Source organism: Meleagris gallopavo, chromosome 4 (genome assembly GCF_000146605.3).
Source record: "Meleagris gallopavo isolate NT-WF06-2002-E0010 breed Aviagen turkey brand Nicholas breeding stock chromosome 4, Turkey_5.1, whole genome shotgun sequence".
In the NCBI taxonomy this organism is placed as follows: Eukaryota; Metazoa; Chordata; class Aves; order Galliformes; family Phasianidae; genus Meleagris; species Meleagris gallopavo.
The window spans coordinates 12,431,082-12,444,978 of record NC_015014.2 but is presented as its reverse complement, the minus strand read 5'-3'; the positions used below and the strand labels follow the sequence as shown (position 1 = coordinate 12,444,978).

The window sequence follows — 13,897 nt, the reverse complement described above, 5'->3', positions numbered from 1 at the left end:
AGATTGTGTGCTTTGGGGATTATTTGAGAGTCTGAACCTCATGTTGTGAGAGTGATTAGTTGCAGAGGCGTTTCAGTTTCATACCTAGCAGAACCCCAGTTTAATGGCGCTAGGGAAAAGCAGAACAGTAAAATTGATTCATGCCTTCTTCTATGCCAGTTGGAGTACTTGGGAGTAAAAGCATCCTTTCGTTTGTTAAATCTTGAAGGGCATGCCATGAAACTGAAATGTTGACAGGGTGACCTTTTTCTTTCATTCATTCCTTCATTCATATATATATACTGAGGCTGGCAAGTGGCTGAGATATTTATTAATAAACAATAAAAATAAATAATTCAACATCTTGTCTTCCTGACAAGCCAATGACTTAGTAAAATTGCATAGGTATTAGTAAAGGTTCAAAGCCTATACTTTATTTAATCAAAAGATCACAAGAAACCACTACATTATACAGGTAGTGGAAGAGTTAAAGATTAATGGCTTTAATTTGCCTTTTAATATAGCATTTCTTCAGTAAAAGCCTGAAGTATAAAATTCAAGTGAACCGTGACCAGAAGGTTAATGGATTTTCATCAGCTGAATTTTATAAGTGTAGCAAATAATTATTTGTCATGGTCTTCATTTCAGTTTGAAAATACCCTTAGGAGATTGCCGTTGCTATAAAGAAAAACCCACTCTATATTGATTTTTTCCTTCTAATGAATAATCTTTTCAATAATTGCGTGCGATATGCTAGATCTCATGATCATCATGAGATGTAGCAACTCAGTGCATACAAGTTCTAGATAATTTTCACTGTCTTATCCCAAGTTTGTTTTCTACACCTTTCTCATTGAGTTGTTTGTTCTTGTAAGAGTGGCTCTAAATGAATTTTCAAGCTTCTTGGGGCCTTGCTTTGGGAGGTGCTTTGCACATTTTTGTATGCTTTTAGAAATAATCACAGAAATAATTTGTGGTAGGAACTTTTATTTTTGTGGGAGAAGGTTCCACTTTTGCTATTGAGCTCTCCTCTGCATTAGCAATCAGTTTTTTCATATGGTTAAATAAAAACCATATTCTGCTTTACTGTTTTTACGTGTGTGTATGTGTTGTCACTTCAATCCAAAACACAGATGGAGTAAGTTTATCATCCGTTCATTTCAGTGTTTTCCCCATGTTTTGTTTACAGTGTATGTTGCTATTTCAATTACATTCACCTTAAAGTTTTTGTGTGGAATAACATCTTATCAGTGTGGTTCATTATGATGAGTTGGGAGTTGAGTGAACACGCAAAACTGATGATATAAAGTCACCTAGAGAAACTCTATTTTAGTCTAAGTGTTGTACATCATGTAATGTACATGTAATGTACTCAGCAACATAGTAATAGAGTACAGCAGTACCAAAAATACAGGTAGGCTCTGTGTCTGACTTGAGTTATTGCTGTTCATGAAGCAGTATCTTGCATTGACTGTTTATTATGATTTCTAAGCTTGTCAGCAGTCAGTATGAACACTTTAATGTTGCATGAATGTAACTTTTTTGTGATTTAATTTCTCCCATGTTTGTAGTATGGGCATTATATATCCTGTACATTAAAAATGCCAACAACTTCCTCTTCCTGAGGAATTAAAAATCACAGTTTAAGCTTTGCGTTATGAAAAAGGTTGAAGCGGCAGAGGTTCCAAATACCAAAGTACTTATTTCACCATAGAGGGATGTGTTTTCAAGACCCTGACTTAAATTTTTTTTCTATTTCCTACGTTTGAACTTCTGAGCTGGACTTTTGCTTGTGCCATCTTCAGGCATTTTGTTGCATTCTACTGAACTGAGTGGTTCAGTTCAAGTTGACCAATTTGTAGTATGTTTTTATACGATAGGTTTGTTTAGAATTTCAAAGCTTACATTGTTCTGTTGAAAAGTTTTGTGGCTCTCTGCCTTGTATCAAAGAAGTTGAAATTTATCCAGGATTAGTTCTGGTATGAAGGACTTGTGTTTTTTTGAAAAGCCGCCCAATCTTGGGCAATTCACACATCTTTGAAAAGTCTCAGGGGGTAATACCTAGCATATGCATTTGGTACTAAACACATGCAGTTCAGCAATGCACGAGATGCAAATTTTTCCCTGCAACGATCAACCTTAACGGTAAGCTGCAGAAAATTTCCATAATAAAAAATGAGGTGAAGTGAACCTCAATGGCAATAGAAAAGGAAGGGGAACCAGAGAAGAAAGGAATCAAGGATAGAATCGAGGACAGAATGAAAACATGTTTGCAGGAACAAAATGAACAGAGAATTAGAGGTGAGAAAGTAGAAACTTGTCAGAGACTGGCAGAAGGCAAGAACTAACAGAAAGCAGTGAATAGAAAATATGAATTGGAAATAGGGGCAGTAGAGTCAAGAAATAGGTAGGGTCAGGTGTAGTAGGGCTGAATTTAACATGGACCTGGTCCATATTAATATGGTCTAACATAGAGATACTAAGAGGAATGGACAGAGATGTACTTTTTGAAATTCCTGATCAGTGATTGTGGGTGCCAGGGAGCACAAGGTGAAGGGAACATAGTGTTACCAGCATGTAGCCCACAATACTGAGGTAGATGGATCGTAATCTGTCTGACCTCACAGGATGTGTTTTATTTTAATAGAAGCTCAAGATAATCCTTTTAATATTTTTGGTTTCTTTAAACTGACAAAATTCCTTTTGAAGCAATATTTGTCATGGTTTGTAGTCATCTTGATATCATGTAGTATTGTAGTACAGTGGTCACATAAGTGAGGAAAGTTATTTTCCCTCTGGGTATTCAGTATTCATCACTATTTTTCCAGTAGCATGTAAAAAATACTGAAGCAGATCAGAAACTTGTTTTAAAATGTCTTAACTGTGCAAACTATGTCCAATCTTTTAGTGATCTGGATACCAAACAAAGTTTTCAAATGTATTTTTGCCATCAGTGCTTATGGTCCTAGTGAAATCGAAGTATAAACCAGTGAGTTTGTCATCATCAGGACATATGTAGACACAGTCTCCATTAGAGCAGGAATCTAACAATGACAGTTAAAATTAGTTCTTGTAGTTTTTGATACCATTTCAGTTCCCTCCATCGTTCAGCCCTTTGCCAGTGAGGGCAGCATCTACTTGGACTAATATTAAAGGCTCTTAGGGGAACATCAGATACCAATGCTGCTGAATCTTGTACATCTAGTTAATTAGAAGAGTAAATTTCCTTAGTTGAGCTCATATTAAATCTTTGGAATATGGAATAAATCACACAGTACAGTAAAACTTCATTAGTGCTGTCTAGAATAATAACATCTTGTTTTCCAAAAGCTTGTTTTGGTATCAAATCTTAGACTTTTAGCTGTCAATATGAAACCTTTTATGAAAAGTAAGAGGAGGAAGAAAATAAACTTACATTTACCTAACACATATCCATGTTATTTTCCCGTAGGCAATTCAGCTGAGTAGAGATGGACAGTATCTGCTTACGGGTGGAGACAATGGAGTTGTAATGATATGGCAGATGTGGGACCTGAAGAAGCTTTTTGCTTACCCAGGCTGTGACGCTGGAATCCGATCCATGGCCCTGTCATATGACCAAAGGTTAGAGCAAAGTCTGGTCCTTGCAAGAATTTCAGAGACTGCATTTTTACTGTGAAATTTGTATTTTTTTGCTTCTCATTTTCTGTTTATCTCAGGTCCTGATGATTATATTGAAAATTCTGTACTTACATCAGTTTCTTTCTAGAGTGCCATCTGTAGGCCAGGTAATCTTTTAGAGGATTTCAGCTCTTGCTGAGAATGCAGCAGGATTCAGGAAAGGCAGACTTCATAAACAGGTTGGAGTATTGGCCTGTGCTTGTATGGTATGGGTCAATTGACAGTGGAAGGTAACACAGGTGCTTTTTATGTTTCTTCTTGCACTTACTATACAAATCACATACCTAATTCCAGATCTTCTTGTTAAGAAATAAAATAGTTAAAACAGTTACACAGTAAGCTTCCTACTACACATCTACAGTTTGGAAAAGTAAAAATTTTTTCATTTCCAGAAAAGTGATTTTACCAATATAAATCACGACCCTCCTCAAAAATTCCTTCTATTGAAGACGATCAAGTTAGGTTTTAATTGTATTTTTACATTCCATTTGCCAATGCTGCTATACTTAAAAGCTGTTGTTTGTATTACAAAAGTACTCTTTGTTTATAGGATATTTAATTTGTACACTTCTAGCTGATGTGTGAGATTTTTACTGTCTCTAGTTTGTTTGCTTACTGGAGTTTCTGTGTGCTTTTCAAGGAGGCTTGATCTAAATCACTTAGGAATGTCTACATTGTGCAGTAAAGCATATAGATGAGACTCTTAACCTTCCACTGAAGTAGAAGTCCATACTGAATGAATCCATAGTGAATATTTGAACATTTTTTCCCCTGGACTATATTTCTAACACATAATATAAAGTGAACTCTGAAAAAACACAAGCCAGCAGAATCTGTGGGCTTAAGTTAAGCATTCAACTTCTTGTTAAGCATAATTAGAAACTACAAGCAGTTCCCCAAGAAAACAACGCTACTCCATTCAAAATGAAGTGCTGATAAGATAAAAGTATATCAAAAGCTTGACTTAAAGCTGTTGAATTTTTTACTCCTGAAAATGGTATACAGTTTTGCAGTTAGAGAATCTGTAAGCTGTAATTAAAATTGCATGGTATCATCATATTTGCATGTCAATAAACTGAAATTTAATATGAGCATGTATAAATTTAACCCAATTATTTTGGCTTTGAAGACACAGAAACACGGAAGAGGATTTAAATTCTTTGATGTGCATATAGAATGTATATGTTTGATAGGTGTAGTGTGTAAGAAAAATTTTAAATTAATATGTAAACAATCAAAAAGGTTCTACTGAAATGAAATAGTGACATTATCAAAATGCAGGGTTTTGGTGATCTCATATATCATCTTTGTTGTGAAGGAAAAATTACAGCTTTTCATTCTGATATTTCCTTTTCATTCAGAGGATTTTTTCTCCCAAAATGCCAGAGTTTTTTATGTCATCACACCCTTGACTTTCTTAACACTTAAATATGAAACAGTGGAAATGATCATACAGAAGCTCTTTTTATTGCCTGTTCTGTCAGTTGTGGCTTTTCAAATAGGTGTAAATGATATCTAGTAGTAGATTAATGTTTGTAATTTAGAAAGTATGAGTACGTCAGTAGGGGAGTGATTTCAGGAATGTTCAAAACCATCAGAGCCTTCAAATTGCTTTCAAATCTGAACACTTACATGTCCAGCTGAAGGCCTGTGCCCGCATCCAGTTCCTTCATGGATTAAATGGGGAAGGCTGGACTGAACAAAATATGTTTCCCAGCCCTTCTCTGCTTTGCTCTTTCACCACTACTTCATCCTACTCCCATACTCCCCAAAAAAGCAAATAAGCAAGCCAGACAATAATCTCAAGAAGCCTTGCAGGACAGTGGCACTGGTAAACAATCCTTTTGTATGACTTTTGAGTGAATTGTGGCTTCAGGCCACTCGTACAAACTGTTGCATGGTGTTTTGTACACTCTGAGATCCATAAATCTTCTGCGAGTGCCTGTGCAGATGTCAGTGTTAGCTAAATTTGGCCTGCTGAAGTTCTTGGAAAGCCCAGCTTTTCTGCCTGGTAAGCCCTTCCACCTCCAGCTCCCTTCCCGTACCTGTCTTGGTGTAATCCGTTGGTGTGCTAACTCACACCTGATCACATGTTGGTTCACTGACTAACATGGTATTGTGCTTTCCTCAGGTGCATACTGACCGGGATGGCATCGGGGAGCATAGTGGTTTTCTACAACGACTTCAATCGTTGGCATCATGAATATCAAACCAGATACTGATCTTCGTGGAGACCACAGTTAGCACTGATGTGGGTGGCTGTTGTCAGAATGAGACCATAGCACACCTGCCTTGGTGTCCTGTCACAACATTGCTCCTTATAAATATCTATATCCTATCTGAATGTAACTTAAATTTGCTGGGAGAAGCAAACTATTTTTTAAAGTTAATCGCTATTTTTGTAGATTTTGCTTGACTTTTGGGGGGAAGGGCAGTGAAGCAGAAAAATGGCTGCTGGGTTCTGTAGTTAAAAATCTATATTTTTAGTCATAATGAGAAGTCTATTTTGATCCCTGTATGTAAAAGAAACTTAAAATAAAGTCAGTTAAAACTAACGCTCTAGCTGTGTCATGAAGAAACAGATTTTTCCACCTGAAGCTTTATCTATAACTTTGAAGAATATATGATTTTAACATAATGGAAATGAATTATGTTTGGGGAGTTTTAATCTGTACTATCTATACTATACTTTGTCTTGTACTTTTCCAAATGATGGTACTACATCAAGCACTGACATTTCTGTAAATCAGTAGTAATATTTAAATTACGGTTAATGTAATGTTAAACTTCGCAAATGGTTTCCATCAATGTTAATATTCAGGCATGTTCTTAGGCCTAGACAATTAGTTCTTTTTTAGTCATATGTTAACGTGCAGTTAAGAGAGCAACAGAGTTTGTGTTGCATCGAGTGTGAATCCTTCCAGTTTTTACCTGGCATCTCCTTCAAAGCACACCAAAATGTAGATTGTTCCTCAAAATCAGGAAGGCTATTTGAAAGCCTTAAGCTCAAATCAGACACCTGCAGAAGCAGGGTTTATTTTGTGTGTGTTTTTGTTTTTGTTTTTTATATAGGTGCATTTACCAAAGCACACTTCTGCTGTCTGACTGTGAAAGCACTAGAAAGGCAAATGTTTGCTGGTGCACAGCCTCTACAGCAGCAGAAGCACTAGACTTGCAGGTTGCTCTTCTTGTTTGTCCACAACTGACCCCTGCAATACTGTAGCACACACCATGTTCCTTTTCTGTATATGGCAGGAACATCTTTTATATTTTGCTATCACCAAAACTAGTCAGGTCCTGTCCAATCTTGTGAAATTCTCTCTTTCTTTTAGGAAATGAAAAATAATTTATATTAAGGAACAATAAGTTATTTTGGTGTTGCACAAATCTACTTTTCTACAAGATTGCTGTGCAGAACTCTGTGAAAATATTTGTGAAAAGAACTGTTATTGTTTTGTAAGTCTGCATTGCATAAAAATATCTTATTTGTATGTTGTGATCTATCAGTTGAAATTTACATTCCCTATCTGTACTGATACCTACATTTCTCTAGCTGCCTACTACAGCAGTTCCTGTTTTTCTAAGCATTTAGCTACTATCTCTTTAAGTAAAGATTTGGAATGAGAAAATTCAGTTTGAGTGAAGAAATTAAATAAAATTGCATTTGTAATTGAGAGCTTCATTGGAATGAATTGTGTTCTTGTGGCTCAATGTTTGTTCACAAGAGAGAAAACAGGTGCTGTGGCTGACACATTTAAAAGTACTCCTGTTTATGCAAAGGTGATTAAATTTTCTGTGTTCTGCATTTTTAAACTGATATGGTTATAGTGGTATCTGTAAAGTTACTTTTATATGTTTTGTGTAGCAGGACGATCTAATTAAGCAAAGACTGTAGTTATGTCTGTGATAAGTAACATCTGTGGTAAGTATCTGCTATCTATCAAGTAGTAAGATTTGTTATAAAAAAATTGTGCTGCATGATTCCTTAAGTTCAGCAACTTTAATTACCTCTTTACCTGAAGATTATGAGAGGAAATTGAAATGCAATTTGAATTTTTCTCAAGTGGGTTTGGTATACCAAGTTGAAGCAAAAAAAGGAAATGTTAAAATGTTCGTGTGGCCTGATGTATTTTGTCAAGTGGAAATACTGAAAATGTTCTTTTTATAATCTTCTTCTGACCTAGGAAACATTTAGTTATTGATAGAAGTGATAGTCTGTGATTTTAGAGCCAAAATGTTTCATGGCAAGCTAATTGGTAAGCATGGCAGTGAGCATCCATGTGGGCTTGGCTGTAGTAGAGAAGGCTCCATTGGTCATTAACTGCCTTTCCAAAGTGCAAAGGTATCTGCATTCTGTGTCGGCTCTGGTGCCATCCTGAGCTGAATCCAACTCATGGGTGCATACTGGTGGCAGCTGTGCCATGGCAGAAAGTATTCTTCTGGGAAGCAGACTGCTTTCCTTTGCAGCATGAGATTTTGGACATCACAAGTGCTGTGGGTGTCCTGAAAATCTTCATCTCCAGGAGTGAGGCTGAGAAGACCTTCCATGTCTGGGCTGCTTGGCTGGAGGCAACAGCGAGCAGGAGAAGTCTCTCATCCCATGGTAAGCGCACACCTCAAGTATAGTGTTTGGTGGTGAGACTCCTAACTGGGATGTCAGTTCTGCTTGTGCTAGTCCATGTCATGCTGGGGTGGCGAAAAGAGTTAATTTTGCAGCTATCAGGTTGTCTCATCAGAGCAGCACCTGTGTCAGGTTTGTGCCTGCACTTGGAGGCATTAACAGGTGCCAGTCATCAACCTGAGCCTGAGCTGGCTGTTGTTTGCAGAATGTTCTGGAAGAAGGAGTAGAGCAGAACAGCTCTTCTTCTTCCAGTTCTTTATTTTCTCAAAATGTAGAGGGAACGTTTATGAGCGGAGCTTTTTTACCTGGCAATCTGGGCCTCCCTTTGTTCCGGTGAGTTAAAATGTTTTTTGCTTTTTTTTAACTGGAGCTTATGGCTGGTGTTCTGGAAAGCAGCACTGATTGTTGTTGGGAGTTTGGTTTCTGGGGAAATATTGAGCTCATCTAGCTTGAAATCAGTTGTAGGCATGTGGAAATTGCTGATGTGAGCTGTACAGGATCTGATGAGAGATGATGTGCAAACTAAATTTCTGTTTCGAGATGTTTTAGAGATCCTTTACTGCTGTGGTGCTGCTAATGTGTGTGGTCAGGCTGGGCATTTTTAAGCAACAGTGGAGTCTCTTCAGTTGTTACACAGAACAAAAGCAATAAACACCTTCTGTGCTTCATAGAGGGCTGGTGATGTGGAACAAAAATTGTTTTTCTTTTCTTGTACTAGCAACACGAAATCCAAAACCGGGACTTGTGTGGGAAATGATTTTTTATTGCAACCTCAGTGAGGACATAATTGCCATTAGATATGTTGAGTAAGAATAGGCTAGGTATGGTGTCTGTCTGGATTATAGCTTTTCTGCTTTACATGCCAAGTTTCATTTTCATCAACATGTGAGTGATGAGTGCTTCTGCTAGGGCATGTCTGTTTTGCTCCTACATTTAAAATAGTTCAAAAGGAATAGAAGATGACTGTGTTGTTTCTAAAAAGCTTACTGCATCCTACCAAAACAAAAGCAGAGATGAGCCCTTCTGTGTGTGCTGCTCTAGACTATTGCAAGCTTTCCTGGAATGTGTTTGGATGGTTGTGTAGTCATGTGAGATTTAACAACTTTGTAGAAGCCATGGGAAATAATTCTCTTGTAAATGAATTGTGATGCTATTAGGAACCGTATTATTGAAATGCAGAGTGACTTTTATATTTAGCAAAATCTGAAATCAGACATGAACTCATACATGAGCTATGTCATGTACTCAACTAACAGAAGACATCTAGTTAAGTGCTTTGGAGGTTGTGCTGTATGAACTGCATTGGAAAAAAATGCATTGCTATTTACTAAGTGCTAAGAGTTTGATATATGATCACTTCTATTTTCTTCATGTTATAATTTTTTCTTTGGCTGTTACTTAATTCAATATGCAGTGTAAGTTCTGAGCTGCAAAACCATGAAATACAACTAATACAGCTGAGTCCGTGTATTTAGAACATATTGTGCCCAGCAAGATCTGTCCAGCAATGGATTTGCAGATTGCAGGTTTTATTTTTTTTTGCTTTTTATTGTGTTTATCATCCTTTGTGCTAGCAGTCTGTATTTGAGCAAGCTCTGCTAGCTGCAAAACCAAAATGTGGCTGTTCTAAACAGCACATTGAACAATAGAGCTGGTGTCTTTTTAAGCAGAATATTTAAACTGTGTTTAAACGTTTGAGTGTTTAAGCACTCTAACCCTCTGACAAATATAAATCTGGGGAGAAGGGAATAGTTGCTAGTGCTTTCTGGCAGGGCTTTGCTTCTCTGCAAGCTGCATTTTGCATGCTTCTTTTTGGTTGCCATTTCCAAATATGACAAAGAAATAAAATCAGAGGAAACAGTTGAAGAAAAACTTTGGCATCTTTCTTCTGCAGGCTCTGCCCCTGTATGTTTTTACAATGCTAATTTAGTCCAACAATAATAATAATAAAAGACAACCTCACAAAGGATCACCTTCCTTCTGATGGAAGTGCTGGAAGGGCACTAAAAGGCACCTCTTGCCCCAAAGCAGTTGTGCAGGTGTAGCTGTTAAGTCCCAACTCAGCAGTGCCCTCAGGCATTCACAAAGGGCACTGCCACACTCTCTGCTGCCTGTATTGGTTTTCTCTCTTCATTTGTGCACTTAATAATGACAAGTGCTTTCAGTAGCTGAGTGTGACTTTTTGTCCTTTCTTTTGTTTGTTTTTAAAGGCCAGATAGATACCACAGTGAATAGAAGCAATCTGTCACTTCTCTAATTGTGCTTAACACTTGCATTAGATGTGGAAAGTGATATCAGGAGGAGTGTTGGATTACCCTGCTCTATTCAATCTTATAAAAAATCAGTGTCAGGATAGTTCTGTGCATTTCTCTTGTTTTCCAGTTGCCATTTGAATGTGGGTTGAAACAAATCTGTGTAAATGTCAAATACACTTATCCATTTTTCTAACTGCTATAACCAAAGATAATTGATAAACAGAATGATAGAATCTTTAGAGTTGGAAGGGACCTTTAAAGGCCATCCAGTCCCACTCCCCTGCAATGAACAGGGACACCACAGCTAGATTGGGTTGCTCAGAGCTCCATCCAGCCTGGCCTTGAATGTCTCCATGGATGGGCAGGGCAACCTGTTCCAGTGCATCCCCAACCTCACTGTAAAAAAACTTTTTCCTTACATCCAACCTAAATCTTCCCTCTGTTAGTTTGAAATACTTACTTAAAAGCAGATAATTACGTCAGTATGTGTGCTTGGTTTATAATATGCTTGCTGTGTAAACATAGTGGTTTATCCCGAGTGATCAGATGCACTTTTGTAAAAAGAAATTTGAAACCTGTTTTGAGGAGGGTACAGATAGCATTATATCAAGTTACTGCTTCCTGGCTAATGTTTTTTTTTTATTATTTCAATTAGATAAAGGAAATAGCATCTACTCTCGGGTCCTAAGCTGTGATCCCTGTTGAAATCAGTGTCTTGCTTCTGATCTCCAAGGTGCTGAAGAGTCTCCTTTGCTCTGCTCTGGAGCAGCACTAAGAGCTACAGCTCCAACAGCACCAAGTACCTTAAATGTGCTTGCAACTCAACAACAGCCATGCAGTTAGTAGCAAACAGTGCATAACTCTGCATTCTTATAATCCTTTCCCTGTGTTCCCGTTGAACCTTGCTTATCTCACTCTTCTGACGCTTGATGGTGTAGTACTTCAGAATATTGGATAGTAGGTTTATTTCTGTATAATACCACTTGGATAGGAGGAAGGAGAATATGCTATCACAAGGCTGGCCTACTGGAGAAGGCAGATAATGTTTTCACAGTGCAGGAGAGCCATCAGAACATCCTTGTCACTTGAGAACGGGAGAAGGAATTTTACTTTTCTTAATTTCCTACCTCTGAATAGATATTGTTATTTCTTTTTACAGTAGAACGACATGTGTAGGTAGTATCTGTAACAATGTTCTTTCTGCTTCTTTGTTCTAGAGCTGCATTTTTTCCTGCTCTTTTTGGGTGTTAAAATGTCAGTGTAACTTTTCTTATATATTTTCTTGTGTTCTGCAGAGATGGCATTGCCAAGTTATGGTGGTTTGGTTTTTTTTTTTCTTGCATATGTAAATGAAAGCTAAACATTAGCTCCTTTATTTTGCAACAATTTGTCACTGATAGTATTCTGCAGGATTAAACACTTCTGTATGTTCAACTGTTAAAGAGTAATCGAAGTACTTCTGTAACAAATAAAGAAATATTCATGGCATCCTCACAGGGAATATGCAGTTGTTAGAGGTGATATAGATCACTGGCTGTAGTCATACTCTTGGAATTCTAATGAGCAGGAAAGAAGAAATGGGAATAAGTGTCGGAAAAAAATGTCTTTCTGGTATCTTGTATATATAATTAAATTAAAAACAATATATATATATATATATATTTAATATATATAATTTATATATTTTTATATATATTTAATTTGAGAAAAGATGCCCTAGAACATGGGGGGGGGAAATTGTCTACATTTAAAAGCAACAGATCTCTGCTTGCTAATGTAGTACAAGGTGCGGTTTACTGACCTATGGAAATACTATTAATGACTAGCTGTAAGCATGAACCAATGCCAAGTGATAGTAATGTCATAAAATATCTTATACCTTAATGTACTTAATGACAATGATTGTAATTAATTTTATAAGCCAAGAATAGGGGTAATAGTAAGGGTAAATTTTGACAGCAACCACAGTGATTTTAGCGTTATGTTGATTCACAGCTGGACTCAATTCTGTTAAGGAGAGATATCAGATCTAGAACTTGTGAACTTGATCTACTGGGATATATATGAACTATTAATTACACTCCAAGGAGCTAAAAATAGGGGCTTTTTAAAAGGACTAATTTTTATAATTCAGTTTTTTTAAAACATAGGCAAGGTGGTAGTTGTGCTGAGTATTTGTAAATGTTTAATCAATAGATATCAAAACAATCCATGACTTCCAGTCATTTTTATAAAATGAAAAAATGACAGTCCTCTAGATGGAAGGATCACTTGAATTTAAAGTTTTGGTAGGTGTTGATATATGTTGATTCTTTCCCTTTAAAGTAGAGCATGGTTCTGTTTTACCATATCTTTTTATGCTCTCTTTCTTTTGGTTTCTTCGTGCAAGTGATGGGTTGTAAGAGTGATAGGTTAAATGAAAGTGCAGTAGATAACAAACCACACAGCACTCAGGAGCCTTCATTAACCAACACGTGTTTTATTATTAACCAACACGTCTCTCTTTTGATGTTAAACTGTGATGTTTTGAGTAGTGTTACCATACCACCTATGCACCCATAGCTTTATTGTCTTTGGTGCCAAATTAAGGCGCAGAGAAGCGATAAGGCTTTTCTAAGCTCAAAGACTAAGTTAAGAACTTGCCTAGATATAGCATGTTTTTATCTGATACGTTCACCACATGATCATCTTTCAGAGCTATGGTCAATATTAAGTAGGTAATTTTGGCATAGTCTATCTGCTGTCTCCTCTGCAAACCACAGTACTTGTCTATGAATGTTTACATGCTGGTCAGTTGTAAGCCTAGGTATTTGAGTTCTAGATACTTTGTTTTGTAGAAGAAGGTAAAGGCATACATAATAGTTTAACTTGCAGCCAGTTACCAGTCAGATTTTCATCCTTTCCTTCATAAAAGCATGATGCTTTGTTGAAGACAAATTGTTAGCTATCTCTATTAATCCTTGTCCATTTGTCCTTTGTAAAATAAGTATCTACAGCTGAATATTCATCCTCTTAGGAAAAAAAAAAAACAACCTCAAAATGTCCCAATCCTTATCATTTTGCCACTACTTCCTCCTTACCCTACTCCTAACTAAATTCAATAATTTATCACTGTCATCTCTGTTGAGTGCTCCCTTTCCTTGCTGTAGGTGGCTGGGTTAGCCTATCCCATCTGAAAATTTTGCATCCCTTCTTCATCTTAGTCTATGACTTAATGCAGATCTTGCCAACTGTATATGCATCTATCTCATGCAAGTCTCATCATTTTCTGTGTAAGGCTACACAGTGATCTTCATGTTTTTACACTATTTGAAAATGTAAATGTACTTAATTTTATACAATGTCCAATTTCATATTTTCAAGTAATTTTGACCTCATTCCA

At 36.8% G+C, this 13,897-nt stretch overlaps 1 protein-coding gene across 1 annotated transcript in view; it reads left to right on the top strand.

Annotated features, from left to right (window-relative positions):
• Window positions 1-7,331, top strand: part of LRBA (LPS responsive beige-like anchor protein) — a 368,564-nt gene extending 361,233 nt beyond the window's left edge. Inside the window, 2 exon segments of the mRNA XM_010709547.3 lie at window positions 3,431-3,582; window positions 5,771-7,331. Coding sequence (XP_010707849.2) covers window positions 3,431-3,582; window positions 5,771-5,861 — 243 coding nt within the window. The 3' untranslated portion in view covers window positions 5,862-7,331.
• The last annotated feature ends 6,566 nt before the right edge of the window (window positions 7,332-13,897 follow it).